Source organism: Centruroides sculpturatus, unplaced genomic scaffold (genome assembly GCF_000671375.1).
Source record: "Centruroides sculpturatus isolate CEXI.00-Female unplaced genomic scaffold, Cexi_2.0 scaffold44, whole genome shotgun sequence".
Taxonomy (NCBI): domain Eukaryota; kingdom Metazoa; phylum Arthropoda; class Arachnida; order Scorpiones; family Buthidae; genus Centruroides; species Centruroides sculpturatus.
In genome coordinates, this window is record NW_019384307.1 from 1028509 (window position 1) to 1048141 (window position 19633).

General features: G+C 30.7%; 1 protein-coding gene across 1 annotated transcript in view; it reads right to left on the reverse strand.

Annotated features, from left to right (window-relative positions):
* LOC111619685 (mediator of RNA polymerase II transcription subunit 26-like) overlaps nucleotides 1–19633 on the reverse strand; it is a 39324-nt gene that overhangs the window by 5457 nt on the left and 14234 nt on the right. The window contains exon 2 of the mRNA XM_023361457.1: nucleotides 3566–3640. Coding sequence (XP_023217225.1) covers nucleotides 3566–3640 — 75 coding nt within the window. The remainder of the gene's footprint in view (nucleotides 1–3565; nucleotides 3641–19633) is intronic.

Below are 19633 nucleotides of genomic sequence, written 5' to 3' on the forward strand. Positions count from 1 at the left end.
AACAGTAAATAAATTTTTAAGCTCCAGTTATCTGCAGCTTAAAAAGAAGACATTTTAAACATTCAAGATAAGAATTAACGAATACATGTTCTAAGGGTACAAAATGCAACAAAATTTGTACCAACAAGTTTCATCAATAATATGATCGATAAAAGAATTTATTGTTTTTGTAAAAAAATTAATAGTACATTTGTTTTACTACTGCTTCTCTAGTAGAAAAGTCATTGTCGTCAAAACTGCAGAATGTTTGAAGTTCAACTATTTCTGCATTTTGCAGAAATAGTTGAACTTTATTAATTAACACATACTAAAATTGGCACGCAAACTGCATTATGGCAAGGATCGTGCACCCTGCTCTCTATTGGCCCGCTATCACTATGCTTTGCCAATGGCGAAGCATAGTGATTCAGTTCTTGACAGTTGTAACGGACAGACATGAGCGTTACATAGTGATTCAATTCTTGACAGTTGTAACGGACAGACATGAGCGTCATGGCAGTATGTGACAAGTGATGATATGAAATGTGGATAACAATGAAATGACCTACACATGTAAATAACGGAAAAAGAACAGAAAAGGACCGCAATGCGAAAATGTAAAAATAAATATGAAATTGAGTTGATAACATAATCGAACAAGTCGAGGCAGCTTATTGGCGCAAAATTCGCAGCCGTCAATGCCAAATAATTGTTCTCATAGACTTTGGAAAACTAAATGCTTGTAATGAAAGTCACTTAGTATGCACGGGCGAAAGCCTGGGGCCGTTCAGGCTACCAAGCTGTCTGGAACTTCAGTTATGATAAATAATTTTGTACAGTGAAACAAAAAAGTTAATTTAATTTTCAAGTTTATAATAAGGGATGATTTCATAAAAACGNGGTTATCATACGATTTGTATACCGGATCGACTGCAACATCGTTGGCAAGGGTGAGTTTGTTTGTTGAAAATTGAGATCAAAATACAGTAAAACCTGTCTACGGCGACCACCCGCGGTTCCTTCAGAAAGTGGTGTTTTAAGGTGGCCACACACATTAAAGATATCCTTTTGAGGAATAACTGTGCAGGCCTGGCCTTGAGGAAATTCAGAATTTCCTATCGCCCACACACGAGGAGGAAAATCTCTGTCAGTCAGTCAGTCAGTCGGCCATGCATCTGACGACAACGTACTGGCCATTCTTGGATGTTTATTGGAAACAAATTGTATTAAAACTTGCGGGGGAAAAACACGTGCATAGAAGTCTATTGCGTAAATAGTAGTAGTGGTGGTCTGGGTGGCACTGATCACAAAATTAATTTTTCAGGTTATAAATAATAAAAGTTTGTAAGAATTATTTTCTATAACCTTATTAACATTCACGAGACATTGTTCTCACTACTCAGAGGCCTCACAACTGAACGACACGACTAGAGATTGCAATCCAGCAGTGTTTTCAATCCAGCTGGATCTTTGCTGGATCAATATCATTCCAGCGCAGATGTATTTTTGGTGCAATAAAGTGTTATCTATCTATCTATTTAGCATTTTATGGTATTTTTTTTAAGAAATAAAACATTGTTTTAAATACTTAAAAACCTTTTATTATTTAGACTGTTCACTTTAAATCAGTAAAACGTCTTACACATTTAGGTAGTAAACTTAACTTTGGTTCGGTTTAACACTTGAGATAGAGATAATTAACTATAAATGTTTAGTTAAATTATAATTATAATGTAATNTTAATTATCCTATCAGGACTTCTTATTTTATATACGAGTATATAGATGACTAAACTACATAATAAGTAGGTAGTTTTCATTTGATTTGTTACTTTTTTTATCTCTTAAAAAAATAACTTAGTTATATTAGTTTTCCTTTGATCTTTTACATAAATAAGCAAAAATTTGTACTTTCTCGAACTTGAAATGTATGTTCAGCATTAATAAAAGTTACCAAAATGATTAATTTACTGTGGTTTTGTTATTTCTTACTTCTGTTTTTAGGTATTTGGTAGAATAGCTAAACATAGGCCAAATACCGAATAGTAACCAAATATTCGTTGCATCATTACAGATTACATATTTGTTAAATAAGCCAAACCAAAATTCAAAGGTTAACATATAAAATATGCAATTATAATTCCAATATGAATGCAAGTAGTAACTTTGTTTAAATACAACATAGTCCAGCATTAGATTAGCGTGTGTGTGTACATAGGCTTCCAAAGACAAACTGGCAAACTCAAAAAATTAGAAACTAACAAGTAATTTCCTATTCCAATAAAGCAAAATTTGATGAAACTATAGTTCATAAATGTAAACATATACAAATTCATTCATATTATTCTCTTGTATATACAATTCCAAGTAAAGGTACAGTACCTTTAACTCTTTAAACATGAAATCAGCCAAAATTGGCCTTATCTGTTCAAAACGAAATTGGCTAGTGGAAAAATTGTTTGACTCGTTTTGCTATACAAGTACTCCTAGTAGCCCAACAGGAAGAAACAATTTAGTCTATAGCTACATAGTAGGAGAAAGTTTTCAGAGCTTAAAAGAGTTAAAGAATTCAATTTAGTGGTTTTTAAGTACTGTCTTCCTCGTATTCAGATATACACTGAATAAAATTTATGATATGTAAGTGGACAGTTTTAATCTATGCAAGGAAAGCACAGATTTGCAAGAAAGACTGTCTTATATAAATTTATATAATGTAAAACCTATGTCCTACAGTACATAATATTGTACAAGACATATCATCATAGTTAATGTTGGATTATGAATGCTAGACCATAACTATCAACAAGATTACAGTTTTTTTTCTGAAGTTGCTAAGAAATAGAAGGTCCTAAAGAAAAGCCTAGACTGTCCATATTTATACAATATTGTATAATATATTTTATGCAATGCCCAAGAAAGATAAGATAGTAAGTACTTTAAAAGCATTAATATATATGTGATAAAAGTTTACACAAAACATCTGTAATGTATATAGGTGGAGTGAGAATGACTCAGATTTTTTTCAAATACTTTACAATTATATACTGAGTCACATTGAATGACTTCATAAGCAGTTCGCAACATGTCTATGCATACATTTCATGGCATGGTAAAAGCAAAATTTTTGAGTATGGTTTAATATGTACTGGGCTCATCAATATCTTCTTGTACAGAGGTATCTGAGTAACATTCCATCACAGTCATCTCACATCCTCCATACTTCACCAGACCTTGCCTCTCGTGTGTTTTCATGGAGGAAAGAGGTGGAAATCACACATGAAAGGATGAAAATTCATTAACAAAGATAGTGCACTTCAGACCATCACATCACAATTTTCAAAAAATTGTACAATCACTGAATGAAGTGTGTTGCTGCAGAATGTGAATACTTTGAGGGTAATGGTGTCTAAATATATGTAGAATTAATAAAAACCTTTTCCATTTAAACTTCCTGAACATACCAAATAAGAAATACTTTGCTATATGTACGTATATCAAAAAGATATCAACGTATATAAGATGCATATCAAAAAATCCAAAAGTAAGAGATTTTTGAGGATAATAAAGCATTTGTAAATGACAGATACCTCTAATGCATCTTTTGTGATGCTAGTCTTCTCCAGAATTGAAATGACTTCAATGACAGTGGCCATATCCACCACCTGAAAAAATAATAATAATTCTTTTATTATAATGTTATCAGTTAATTTATTTTAATGAAAAATAAAAATATTTAAAAACATTTCCACTAACTGATATAAAATATATTTTCAACATTTCAATTAAACTTTAAATGTAGTTTTCTTATTTATTTCAATCTGAAATTCAAGAGAGTAGTATCAAATATGTATTTAGAAAGCTCAGACATTAACAAAATTTGACCAAAAGTTATGTCAAATGTAATCCATTGATTCTGAGATAGAGGATGTTATATATTAATGTAAAGCATCAGCATAATGTGGGATGAATGGTTAGACTTGATTTCACTCTTCTACAGGCTCTTACCAAACCTGCAGTAAAGTTGGCCGTGCAGATGACAAATGGGTGGTGATGCCTCAATCTAAACTGTCTCCACAAAAATACAGACATTCAGATCAAGTTGTGCCTCTCTTTAATCAAAGGGACAACAGTGTTCTGTATTTGTTATTCAATAACAAATAGAAAAATGTTTATCATCATTTGCTGTTGTATATGTTCTGTATCAATGGTTAATGCACCCAAACCAATTTTCTGAGCTAATATCTGACAATTTCCCAATGATCCAAATCAACTCAAAAACAAGTTGCTCTGACAGGATGGTAATACTCTTTAATCACTGGGACTACAACCATTAATACAACAACAAAACTTACCATAGCCTTAAAGAATACAATAAAATAAATAGTCATTACTTAATTAATACCCAGCTAGAATGCTTCTTAACTTTCAGAACACCACCTGATATCACTGAGAATTATTTATTACCTGTAACAAATGTTTCCAATCTGTTCTACAGGCTATCTTCAAGTTTTTAAAAATCATGGAACATTGATAATTGTTCTTTTTGTATAGAACAGTTAATAACACATTTAAAATACAAAATTCTTTGAATATCGAGCTATTTGAATCCAAAAAAAATACTTGTTTAGGAATGTCTCATTAATCCAAACTTTTGTTCGGTAGATTATCTCACAGCATCATGGTCAGAAATATCTTTATTTTTTTAAAAAATTGGATTACATTGCAAATGCATTTCAAGTTTGCTTATATTCCAAACCCCTCCTTATAAACAAACCTGAAATTTGCAATGTAATCCAATTTTTTTTTTAAATAAAGGTTACGTAATTCTTTAAATAAAGATGTTTCTAACTGTGATGATGTGAGATAATCTACTGAACAAAAATTTGGATTAAAGAGACAATACACAAGATCCAATATACAGCAATCATAAAACAGAAACATCATCCAAAAAATAAATTACAGTAAGATTAAGATATATACAGTGGATTCTGCTTAACTGGGACACATTGGGACTAATCCATTTTGGCCCAATTAAGTGGCTGCCCCAATTAAACAAACTAATAATAAACTGTACAATAAAATATGCAATATGGAGGTAAAAAATAATAATTAGGTACCTATTTTAATGCTTTATTAACCCAAAATACAGCAAATGTTTGTACTATAAATTTGACAGACTCACGACAATAAATAACTGATTCACATAATGCTAGTGTTGCCAAATATTAGTAGTGATGTAAACAAGGGTTGACCATTCAATCCATTCCTGATCGAACAATTTTTCCTTTCTTTCTTTTTAGTTAGAACATGTTCTAACTAAAAAGGGAGAAAGAAAATGGTTCGTCCAAAAGTCATTTTACGGTCTTCCTTTGAGCACAGTTTCCTTTACTTGGAAATGGGCCACTTCGGCAGGAGTGTCCTTAGAATCCGCCAGCTCGATGTTGGTCTCAACTATTGGATGGTTGCTGTTTAAATGTAGACATAATTATGCACACAATACTTTCCAAGGGAACTCTAGCTGTCTTCCAACTCAGTCAAGAGACCTCAAAAAAAATTGTCCGGTGACTTTTGTCCCTTCACTTTTAAGGGGATCATCCGGTCCAATCCAGAGCAGGGTCCAGTAACTTGCATTCAGGTCCACCTCAGACGAAATCCCTGTGATACATCCCACTATGCTAACCCCTCCGGAAAAACCGAACTGCCCAAGCAAGACAAAATCACTTTGTCTCTGCCAATCATTAGGCTTACACAACATTACTGTACGTAGTGCCTACATACTTTCGGAAGATTACTAAAATATATCAAAAATTGCTAAATTCCTTTTCTGCTACTGTCCAGTATTAAGCAAAAAGTTGTCTCAATTAAGTGATTAACTTATGTATTAATTTATTCATTTGGTTTCTGTTCTTTAAAATTTGGCCCAATAAGGTGGCTGCACCAATTAACCAATGTCCCAATTAAGCAGAATTCACGGTATATAATTTAAAATAAAAGAATAAAGTAGATCAAAATTACATTCACAATATCAGTTTTTGATTGTACGGACATTATGAAATATTCTCTAATAAGTTCTTTTTGACCATATATTTCCATACTGTAGGTAATACTGTGGCATCCCTATAGTTTATACATCTGCCCAAAAATTTACTTCTACAAATTTCAACTTTTTCCAAATTCATTGCTAATGCTGGTGAGTGTATCAATTTTATAATGCTAACTTCCTCCCATTCTTGCTAATTGCCAGCTTTCCTCCCATTAGCAATGAATTTGCTATACATATTACAGTATTTTATTCTATTCTTTGGATTCAAATAGCTCAATATTCCAAAGAATTTTGTATTTTAAATGTGTTCTTAACTGTTCTATACAAAAGGAACAGTTATCAATGTTCTATGACTTTTAAAAACCTGAAGATGACCTGTAGAATAGGTTGAAAAAGTTTGTTACAGTTAATAAATAATTATTAGTGAGATAGTGTTGTTGTGAAGTTAAAATAGTCATTACCAAAACCAGAAAATTTCCTCCAATATTCCAATCCTAAAATCAAAGCTCAGCTGAAAGGTTATCAGACGCATCAGTCATACACTCAAAGTACATGTTGGTTTAAGAGACCAACAGTTCATTCTTCAGTCATATAACTAATATAAATAAACTGAGGTTAATTCAAAGCCTCAACAGAAACACCCTCAATTATAACAGGCAAAACATTGATTAGTCCCATAAATCTTAGAACTCTGCAACTCTGCCCATAATACAAACTATAGTAATTTTGATATATATACAGCTGAACCTCAGTACAACAATATTTTGGGAACCTGGAAAACGTTTATTGAAACGTTGTGCTGTCAACATCATCACAATTAGGGGTCTTCAGACATTTCTGAAAATTTAAAATATCGAATGAAAAAGAAGCAATGCATCAACTTGTATATATTTAATTAGCATAACCTCATCTTTAACATAACGGACCATCTATTAATTACATGCACAATGAGCTACTTTTCACCTTCTTTCTCAGTCATGTATGACGACGTACTTTTGGTAAACCGTCGTCCTCCCTCCATTACACTGTACACACAGTTAATGGATGACTTCTAAATCTGAATTATCGAAATTTATCATACCGACCAGACTCATTAAATCGACACTTTCAAATAAATTTAGTTTAATTTAACAACACTTTACGAAAAACACTTAAAACAGGTCTCTAACCCTTTATCTAATCAACCATCATAGTTGGCATCTTTCATTTCATCCAGTATCAAGTGATGTGTCATCGTGATGTCCTAGTAACCGACAAATACTATTTTTAAAGCAGTTTATATATTTGATACAAATTTAAGTCGAGACCTTAACTGTATCTCAAGAGCGTTTGCACTTTGAAAATAAAAACTATTCAATTAATTTAAAATTAAATATTTGAAACTTATTTAAATGAAAAAACAAATAATCAATATATAAATATTTCATAAGTAGAGTAACAGATTTCAATTCGAATTTATATAAATCAAAATATATAAGAAATTATATACATATAGATCATATAAATATATATCTCAATATACTAAAATTTGAACTTAATTATGCACAAATTCAACAGTATTGTCAAATAGGCATGTAATTAATAATTAAATTGAAAATACTTTGGATCGGCGAGGGAATCAATGTTTTGATAACTTTTGTTGTATTCAATGACTTCTTAATTTGAAAATGAATCAAATTAAGTTACTATTATCAGGGCCACACCGAACAGTTTTGGCGTGACCATGGTAGTTAACTACTAAAAATTCTATGAGCTAATTTTGGTATTCTCAAGATTGGTGCCGAGAGTGCACCTTCACCTTCCCTTAGTTACACTGCTGACAACTTGATTAAATCATATTGAAAGTGTCTCAAGTCAATATTATACACCTTAAGGAATAAAACAGTTAGTTAAAGACGGAATAAAACGGTTATCAGAAATTAGTGATGGAGCAAAGGGATGATTAATTAGAATTGAAAATCAAGAGAAATTTATCAATATTTCCAATGGTGATCAAGAACTTATCATGATCAGACAATTCTTTAATGTTTAATAAAATCAATTTTTCATTCTGGATAATAATTAAAATTGTTTAACAGTTTCATTTTGTTTGCTAAAAGTAAAGAATAAATTTATTTCATATTGCCAGTCAAGACATTAGGCAAAATCAAACATATTCTGTGAGACCAGTGTAATAAGAAATAGACAGTAACAGACTACTAGAACTAACAAGCAACCCGAGTTGGCATTTTTTAATTGTTTTTTTTAGCAAGTGGAATAAATTTTAAAATGCCAACTCTATTTGGAGCTATACTTGGCATAAATTAAACTCTCCATTAACGTGCCATCGGCAATAATGACAATTAGAAGTCAACTACAATTCTGTCCAAACAGGCTATCAAAATTCTATTATCGAAATGTTTATATTATGCTTGGCTTATTTAATATTGCCACATATATTTTGACATTGCATCTACACTGAAAACTCTCAGTTCACCAGCTGATTACACCAAATAATAAATTGATGACGTAACTGTTGTTGTGTTTCCCTAATTTAATAATACAAATTATAGCATTTTGGGATTAAAAAAAAATAGCAACAGAATAAATCTGCATCCTTTAGCACACTTATAAACACACTGACACATTTGAATGAAAGTAGCCTGGCAACTTTGCAAGTAAGTGGCTACGTTGCCAGATTACAGACTATATTCAACTATAATTTTGAATAAAATAGGAATTAGAATCACAAATCATGTTGGAATCTAGAATTTTCAGTGGAATCTGCATCAGCATCAAAATCACATATAGACTGTCTCACAATCTATACATGTTAGGATGCCTGTTAAGAACCCATAATCTTAATTAAGCTTACAATAAGAACTTGTAGCAGAAGCACCAGAGATTATAATTTGTCAGAAGCTCAAAATTTCCATAGGTAATCACGGTTTTTAATATGTAATCGAGAACAGCAATGCAAAATATAATCGGTTATTTAATGGTGTGTTAATTATGAAGATACACAGAGAGGAGTAACTGCAACAACGAAACTACAATAAACAATTGGCAGACAATTTATTAGTTTTAGAAATCATATACACAAAACGAACAGTTAATTAGTAATGGCAGTTTGCTTAAAAACCAATGCCAAATCCAATAAATTTATACTAATTTAGAGATTAGAACTGCAAATGTCCACAAAACAAAAATGAAGGTAATCGAAACAAATGAATTTATGCTTACTTTTATGTTTATTTGGCATAGGAATGAATAAACTATTAATATGAATTTTTATATTTGACTTCTTTATATCTTTTATTTATACTATAAAATTATTTAGGAAGATTTTAACAAAATTCAGTTCATTAAGGAACTTCAGTTTGATTTCATTTCTCATTGCTTTCTAAACTGAATAATCCCACAACAATGATCTAACATCATTCAATTCCTCATTTAAAAAATGTAGATTTAAGTTAATCTATTTGCGCATCATCTAAGTAAATATAAGTTTAGTGAGCTTCTCTTAAATGAGCAGCTCCCGAGATCATCCCCTCTTCTTCATTGGATATTGCTGTCAGTCAGAAAGGACACCTTACAACACCAGTTCTCCAAATTCTGTCTTTTATTTACGCTATATTTACAAGATATACACATGAAAACATAACATATTAACATGCATGACTAATTAGATGACTAGCATGTCTCCACCCATTTTCCTTCTGATTCTGTAGATGTGACAACCTGCCAATCCAGAGTTGAGCCATAGCTCTCTCCTTCTGGCCTGCCCTCACCTAGACGTTGACTAACTGCATTAATCATATAAGATCTCTGACCCCTAAGGTAAAAAGTCCAGCCAAGCAGAAGACCAAATCTTTTTGTCTGTCTGAATCTGTTAAGCCTACCTGACAAGTTTAATTAAAACATTTAATTTTTCGAAATCCTTTCTTTGTGAAATTTGCTATCATTTAATACGTTGCATACATAAACTAAATACCGGTATATAGAAACCCTCACTTGAAAATATATTTACAGTATATAAAAAAATTTATTCTAATTGTTAAAAAGAACTGTTTATAATTGTAAATAAAACAAAAAGAAATTTGATTGTGCAAGAAAGAGAAGCATAGAATGAGAACTGAATAAACAAACTCCTGTAACTTTGGTATAAATTCATAAGAGACGCTCCGAGTGCTCTACACAAAATCTAATAGTGTGACCAATCTACTGGATTTGTAACGTATTGTGTGACAATTCAAGGAAATGAAATAAAACTTTTGAGTGAAGCCAGGAACTAGTTATAAGTATCAAGGAAGTGGAATTACTGATTCTGTATGGAGATAATATATCAAAAAAGGAAGTAAAGTTTTACGAATTTAATCATAATCCATTCTTCCAGTTTAAATGCTTCCAAAGTGTAAGCAGTTTAATGTGCATAAATTAACGTATAATTATACTATTTTATAATGCTGTCTAGAAAAAATAATTAAACAAGAATCTTAATTTTGATTATATTAACTTTGATCTAAAATGTACTTAATTTGCTTTTCAGTAATGATTAATAAATTTTAAATATTTCAAACTTAGTTTTATGATATTTTCTAGAACTTTTTTTGCACAAACTCAGACTGGATATGAAATTGTTCAAGAAAGCTTCACTAAGGTATGACATTTATGATGATTTATAATGTGAAGTATCATTATAATTATGTATCTAACCATTATAAATACATTAATACTAATAAAGACTATAATTACTGTGAGAACAAATGATATTTTTAATAATAAAAACCAAGACGAAAATCCATCAAAATCAGTCACTTTTTATTTACTTTGCTGCAGGAACTACACTACAACAGCACAGGCCTTTCTAGGCTACTTCTCCGTAGATCAGATATATAAAAATCATTTAAAACGAATGAAAAATCTCTTTAGAAATCACTACATAACCTCTGCTAATAAACTGAAGGCAATTTTAAACAATAATTACTGTTATAAACTATTTAACAGACTAAACTGAGGAAACAGAACACAATAACAGAAGCATGTGCACACTCAACTTAATGACTAGACTGAACTGTAATCAAGAATACCTACCGTCAAGTAAAATGTTTTTCATTAGTAACATTATTTTCATTTCATTATATTACATTTCATATACACTCATTTCATTATTTGATTTGATCAAAACGTCTTAACTGGTTCAAATTAATGCAAAAATTAACTACGTAACTTCAACAATAATTTGATTAAATACAATGCAATGAAATTTTGAAATTAAAACTGTTAAACAGCCGTTAATTATAATCTGATTCTTTCAGTCAGATTTTTTATATTTTTCTGCATACAGACTAATAGAGAGATAAGCTTGTAATGTATACTTATCTAAACATATCCTCTTCACTTATATCAATGAAATAACATTCAAGTTCACTATTCAATTTAAATAAATTTGCAGTTTACTAACTCCTAATAATTATTTTAAAATCTTCACACTTGTATACTTGTATAAAATAGCTATCGTAACATGCTAAAATGTCAAAAATTCTGATAGTTAAGCAGCAGAAATTCCTCTACAAAACATAAATTTGCAAAAATACATTTATATTGGGGCAAGTAATATAGTTGTAAACAGCTTAGTCCTTATTTGCTCTTAGTTTTGATTACCTAACATAAAAAATAATGGCAAAGTCAACTGGTAAGGTATTATTTACAATTATTTCATTTGTTTCTATTACTTGATAGATGAATATCTTCCTCATTAATATTACTTGTAGCAATTACCTNATAAATTTGCAGTTTACTAACTCCTAATAATTATTTTAAAATCTTCACACTTGTATACTTGTATAAAATAGCTATCATAACATGCTAAAATGTCAAAAATTCTGATAGTTAAGCAGCAGAAATTCCTCTACAAAACATAAATTTGCAAAAATACATTTATATTGGGGCAAGTAATATAGTTGTAAACAGCTTAGTCCTTATTTGCTCTTAGTTTTGATTACCTAACATAAAAAATAATGGCAAAGTCAACTGGTAAGGTATTATTTACAATTATTTCATTTGTTTCTATTACTTGATAGATGAATATCTTCCTCATTAATATTACTTGTAGCAATTACCTCACATATGAAAGACATTAAGGTAAAAAAAATTGTAATATTGGAAGATTTATAATATTCTCAACAGATACTTTCTATTGAGAGTAATGTTAAATTCTCTAAAACAAATTCTGTAGGAAAAAAAAAATACAGCAGTAATCTGACACAAATACAAAACACTAGAGAAAGATAGTGTCTGAAATACAGATTTTAACATCATTCAATTCCTCATTTAAAAAATGTAGATTTAAGTTAATCTATTTGCGCATCATCTAAGTAAATATAAGTTTAGTGAGCTTCTCTTAAATGAGCAGCTCCCGAGATCANTAATGTACACAAATCCACAGAGTAACCATCCGCATTTTCTCCTGTCTGCATTCAAACATCTTGTCATCTACTACCTCTAGGAAGCACTGTAAACAAACATGGCAACTTGCAGCAGTGTGTGTGTTTTACATTCTGCAGTTTCCAAGATAGCCACAGAAATGTGGGTGTCGTAAGAATGACAAGACGTGCTGTAGCACGCATAGGAAGAATCTGAGTATCGATCGGATGTGTGGTGCAAGGGACCGTTTGTGTGTAAGGCACTTACAAATGTTTTAATGTACATTACAACATTCTCAGATAATAATTAATATAACTACAATACTTTAAAATGGTAGCATTCTTTTTGAAATATCCTGTATATATTTGATAAGTTTTACTGCACTAATAAACTATAATATAAATTTGAACGTTTTACTTGCCAAACTTTAGACTGAACAATAGCTAGGTAGAAAAACGTTGATTTTTGAATAAAACACTGACAGCATAAAAAGCAAAAAAATTCATTATTAATTATTTAACATTGATATTGCACATTGCTTATATTAAATACCTTTAATAAACAAAATTTAATGTTATCTCTGCATATGATATCTTACAAAGCTATCGAAATAAAAACTGTCATACATAAAGTATGGCAAAGTATGGCAATAGCTTTACTTTCCCAGCAACATTTATAATTTTGGTGGAGCCATCTGTTATCATATTTTAATTTAAAGACTTTTTATATTTTTAACTGTTATAAAATGACAAAAACCTTACATTTTGAGGACAGGGATGAGTTTTGTAAAAAAACTTGTAAATGCTAATAATGAATAAAATTGTCATTAAGACTGACCCTACTGAAGATACATACAACCCCCATTATCTCCTCACCACCCTGACCGTTAAACACTAAAATTTAACAGCATTGATCCCTCTAATAAACAAACCTCCCTGCAAAATTTCAGAAATTTTTGACGAAAAGCACAGGAGTTATTAAGCTTCAAACAGCGTGAACAAAATTGTGTCTCCCCCACACACACATCCATGCGTACATACATACAGAAATTACCCCTGGTTTTTTTTTGCATTTCTTCACATTTTAAGGCATCCTAGATCTAAAAATTCAAAATCTTGGAGGTCATATTTTTACCAATAACTGCACTTTCCCACTGTTATATATAACAGCTGGGAAAGTAAAAGGTCAAGTATTTTATGGGACATATCATAAATCTATATCAAGATTTACAACGTGTTCCATCCTGGTATGTTGAGTCATGATATTGCATGATCAGTGCCTCCTGTTATGTGCCTTTCTGCAATGTTTTGCTTTGTTAATAATTTCTTGTTACAGTGTACTCATGACAGTTGCTATCAATCAATTTGACTTTCACTGCAATTATTAAGGAAAACGATTTTTCTGATTGTGATTTATTTCCTATCTCTGTCTTTTTTTTTTTATCATACTGAATATCTTTTCCTTTTTCCAGATGTGTTTAAATTTGTATACATCTGGAAGCGAAGGACTGCTCAGGATCCGGGTGGTGCAACTGGCAAGTGCACTGCATGGTAAGCGGAGGCTGCTGGTTCAAGCCCTGCCCCGAGTCAGTTCTTTTCTTCCAGATGGTTCTAAATTATTTAATAAATTATTAAAATTATAATTATTAATTTAGTTAAGAGATGGCACCTAACGTCTACCTCTAGTAGCAAATTACTTTGTATTAATTACTTAAATTAGCAGAATTATAGCCCAATTTATTTAGGCGATAGTTTGGTGGTGTTTCTATATACTTATTAGGCTTTGTGATGTTTGTTATACTTATAAAATATACAACCTAAAATTCTATAGTTTAGGTATACGATTTATCAATCAGAAACCAAACCACTATCTCTAATTGAGAGATTAGAAACAAAAGTGAAATTTCAAGTATCTAAACCGATTATTCTTTTGTTTTTCATATTTAAATGTAATCAACTGAAACATTTGACTATCAGACAACAATACAAATCAATAAAAAACTTAGCTACATTTAAATATTACAACTACAACAGTGAAAAAAATTCAGAATTTTATTTATATCAAATTCTTAGTACTTTAAATTCTATTACTATTGTAACAGGAGAAAAACTTAATTTACATAATACACCCTAACTCCAGCAGTAACATCAGATATTTACACTATAAAATGAATGGTTTTGGTGATCTTAAGCCCCATTTTCAAATTGAACAATGCACGTAAAGAATGTTTTAATTTCTAAAAATAGAATACCACGTGTCAGAATCTTTAGTTCTACAGTATAAATATTTGACTTTACTGCTGAAGTTTAGGTGTGTTATGCAAGTTCAAATTCTTAGCATAAGACATCACCTAAAACTGACTCTGAATAAATCTAACTGGCCCCATTGACATTCAAATTAACGTCGTACTAGAATATCTTGGCAGAATATTTGAATAATTTTCTAATGGTTGCAAATTCAATTCTATTTTCAACATGATAAAGACTAAATTAAAGTCTGCTGATTTAATATTTAGGCAGTCTCATTTGTGTTCCGGTTTTTTATACCTTTAATACTATTCAACGTAACAATTTAAATTTTGTTACGGTTTATAACAACATTTATATATTTTTGAAATGTTTTTAGCAATCCAATATGTAAACAAGCTACAAAGAAAGTGTATGATAAAGTTTGTTAGCAAACATAAAAGTAATTTAGATAAATTTTTGAAATGTATTCATTTAAGCATTTGTGTTAATTCAAATTCTTTCTATGTTGCAGAACACTTGTACAAAATGTTCCGCAAGAAAATTCTTCCTTGGACTTAAAAAAGATCACAACTTGACAAGAACAATGTTCAAATTGTTTTACTCTCTTCACTTCTATTCATTATAAAAGCAAATACTGTAGTGTCTCATACTCCAAATCTATGAATGCTATGGAGGTCTTTCAAACTCCAAACTGTTCGAAGTCCAAATCAATTTTCCTCATTACAAATAATGGAAAGCAAATTAATCTGTTTCCAGACCCTAAATGATACCCATTTTGATATACTTACAGAAGAAATAGACATAATTTACATTAAATCTCCAGAATAAATTAAAAGACAAAAACTAATAAAATACAAATATTGTATAATGAAATAAAAATTGCATTTATTGGTCGCACACCATCGACTTCAGCATCTTAAACACAGCCACAAAATTCATCGTGTGTACAACTTCTGTGCTTCGTAACAAGTGCCTTTTTCATCTCAGTCATTGATACAACCTTCCTCTTAGGATTCATTGCCTCCACACTCCTTATATGCCATGGTCAATAAATAGGGGTTTTATATACAGTACATATAACGAAACAAACCAAAAATAAAGTAAAAAAAAACACTGAAAACACAAGTGTAACGCAAGAGATACTTTTGCAGTGACAGCAAGAGATGACTTAGGAACACAATAGAGAGCATTTTATGCTGTAAGCACATTTTTCACGTAGTTCAAACATAGCAGCACCATCGAAACTTTGGATCAAATTTCTCTCAAATTTAGCATTCAAACTCTGGAACTACTACATTTTTTTCTAATTGTTTTTATAATAAATTACAGATTCAGATAAATAATTCAACAGTCTCAATCCTTGTCATATATATTATTATAAATCTGGCTCAGAATTCACCCATTACAGTCGACCCCCCTATAAGATTGTTGATTTTTCCGTTTTATCTGAATTACATGTTGTACGAGTCACTTAGATTTTACAAATATGTGAGCCGTTCACAGCCCGGCACACATATTTGTAAAATCTAAGTGACTCGTACAACATGGAATTCATATAAAACGGAAAAATCAACAATCTTATAGGGGGGTCAACTGTATAATAAATGACAAAAATCACCCAATTTGCCATTTATTGTTTACTTGCTTCTTTGAAATTCTATAAAATGAAAATTAAAAGAACAATTTTTCATTTTGCAGAATTTCGAAGATTTTCATAGTTATCACTAAACAAACTACACAATATGCTGATATCAAATAAATAAACAATAGTAAATAATAAGTGGGTTTATGGGACAGGTTTAGAGTTGAATTGTAATATGTATAATATTACAATATATCAAATAAAATACTGAATTCTCAATCTACATCTATAATGTAATGTAATCCTAATTCAATGCTTATTAATCTGTTGGCAATTTCTTAAGCAGTTACTGCATGATTTTCTTGGTAAGAATCAGACAATAATTTTTTTTTACATCCAGGATTCATACAAGCAATTCCATTTGTGATTCCCCGACTTTCCATGACAAATTATGACATTATTCCTTGACTTATTAACGTCTGCATTTCCCCTTTCCATTATGTAATATTCAGACAAGTCTATTTACGCCTATTTTGTACACAATTATATAATTTTTTTTTTATTAAAACACACTTTATTCACTTACAAAAAATGAAAAACTTCATTTAAAATCAATTACATAATTAGCTACATCATATAAAAAAAATTCACAATTCATTAACTTAATTCATAAATTTTATTTAAATAAGAAACAGACTTGCGATGCAAAATCAAATTTTCTTAAAATAAGGAGGCAGGAAATTCAAAATAATTTAAACAGAAGAAATCATGCACTCTGCAAGAGGGAGAAATCACTAAATGCATGCTATTTATGGTCCAGCATGGACTTATTTATGGTCTTATATATATATATATATATCTTTCCATCTCTTTCCAAAACTTATAGTGGAAGCAGGGGAGTTTTGGCAGAAAAGCATGTCATCGTTGATGTTTTTGAAAACCTGACTTTAACTCTATGATGATATTTTGGTATACTTCTGAAATTCCATGGGCCATCCAAAGACAAAAGTTTGCAGTTAGAAAGAACATATCACAGATTATCAATCTGTCAACATTGGAAGGATTATTATCTCCACATACTATATGTGGAGATAATAATCACCAGCAGCAAAGAATATAACAAATAAAAATACAAGAATTGCGCGAGGTCCGTCACACAATCCAAAATGTCCTGTACAATATATCATTAAGCTGACTGACACTTTTTTGTGTCACCTCAAGGCATCAACTGACAGCAATGAGTTAAGCAAACATCGCACAGGTCAAAAAAATTGGGAGAATTGTGTACAGGACAGGACACAATTGCTATTGTTTAAAACATGAATCTGTATTTCTGTTATTAGAAGGATAAGATGTAAACAAATAAAGTCTTGCTGGTTACTACTTTCCAAGTCAAAATCTATCGGTTTGGGCGGCAGCGCACCCCAAATATTCGTGTTGAAGTTGACGCGTTCGGTTATCTTACGATCTATACAACCTGCAATGTTCAGATTAATCATTTTGGGCTTGTCTGATTCCTTTAAAATTTTTCTTTTCAATGTTATACATCTCGGTTCACATTTCCTTTGCAATTTCTTTTACATTATGAAAATTTTCTTTGACCCACAAACTTGTAAGCTTATAACTTTACAAATTGTATTTTTATCAGTTATCCTGCTAAATAATATTGTAGATCCTGTCATTCTGTACAAATTGACATAAATTTTGATGTCTTACCTCTTCGTAATGTTAGATAGATGACCAGCGTGACTGTATTGTTAAAAGAAAAATATGATGTATAGGGGCAAGCTACTACTAATTTGAAATGGAGAGCATATATTTTAAATTAAGTAAATTAAAAATATGATTAAAAATTGCAGCCTGGCATTGTGATGATATAAGAAACAATTATTTATTGTGATATTTACTAATATTTCAGTAAACTGGAAGATTTAAGATAAAACATTACATAACAATCCAGCAAGCAAACGTTGTTAATAAATTATATCCAAACTATCCCAAGTATATTCAATAAGCAAGAACTCAAGGAAAAAAAACTTACAATTACTTTACATGCACATCGCACACAGCAGGAAACCTCTTTATTTTTAAATATTTATCTATTCTAATCTATCTTATTTGTCTATATTTAGCATTAGGTAATGAACTATCACAAACAAAACTGTCATATAATGTAAAACAAATTTAACATATTATTTTTCTACTTTTTTAAAATTTTATTGCAAAGAAATAGTTTTTCCTTTATTGACATAATATTTATTTAAATAAACCAAAACCTGGTATTATGTTATTAATTATATCTAAAAGCAATTCATAAGCTGGAAAATCTCTCTAGAAGACACAAAGACAGCTGTAATAAACTCCGGCAAACATTTAAAATTGAGGAACATTTTCGGCCTTGTTAGCAGGTCCACTTCAATGCCAGAATTTATTTACAGTTGACCAGCATCTTCTATATTAACTCTGAAATACACAGACAAAAACAATGTGCATAAATACACAGATGGAATGCTACAGAACCCAACTGTAAAAAACTCTTCTATATTGACACAAAACTTTCTTGATAAACTGCATTTAAAATACAGTAATACCACAACTTACGCTACCCCGGAGTTACGGAATTTTCAAATCTCGTCGATTCATCTTTTGTTTGAACGCCATGCAATTCTTGATTACTCACTCCCTCACACTATTGTTCAGCTTACATGTTCGGACGTGTCGCGCGGAATTGACACATATAAATAACACAAAATAAATTGTAGCTATAAATTGTAGTTATCTTTCTAAAACAAATTGCTATCTGAGTTATATTGTAATATGTTTCATAAAGTTATGGCAATGCAACACTTGGGTGATCTTCCTAGGGATGCCTTTTGGGCGGTTTTTTTAAGGGTAACTGGCCCGTATTCAGGCATTAGACACAGAGAAACTCAGGGTACGTTCGTAAAGTCGAACGAGTTAAACGAGAATGATGTCATCGTTATTCTTATTTCGTTAGACTTTTCGAACAATTCGTTTAGAACTAAATGGCTATTTCTAAAATTGAAGATACAAATGTTGCTAGTACAACCTTATCCAAAATATTTTTCTTAGATTGCTTCAGGTGAACAGTTACTCCAATCATTTCATCTTTTAATTCACAATTTAAACACTCGAGTAGATTTAGAAACATCAATATCGTCGGGTGCCATTTTCTTAACAAAGTAAACTAACTCTTTCCTTCATAAACTTCGTTAGAGTTTAGTTCGAAACGTCATCACCGCAGAGGATGCGCACTGAACAAGACTACTACTATTCAAACGATTCGTTACTAACGTGTTTAACTCGTTTGACTTTACGAACATACCCTCAACCAGCCCATCCTGGTGAGGCACAA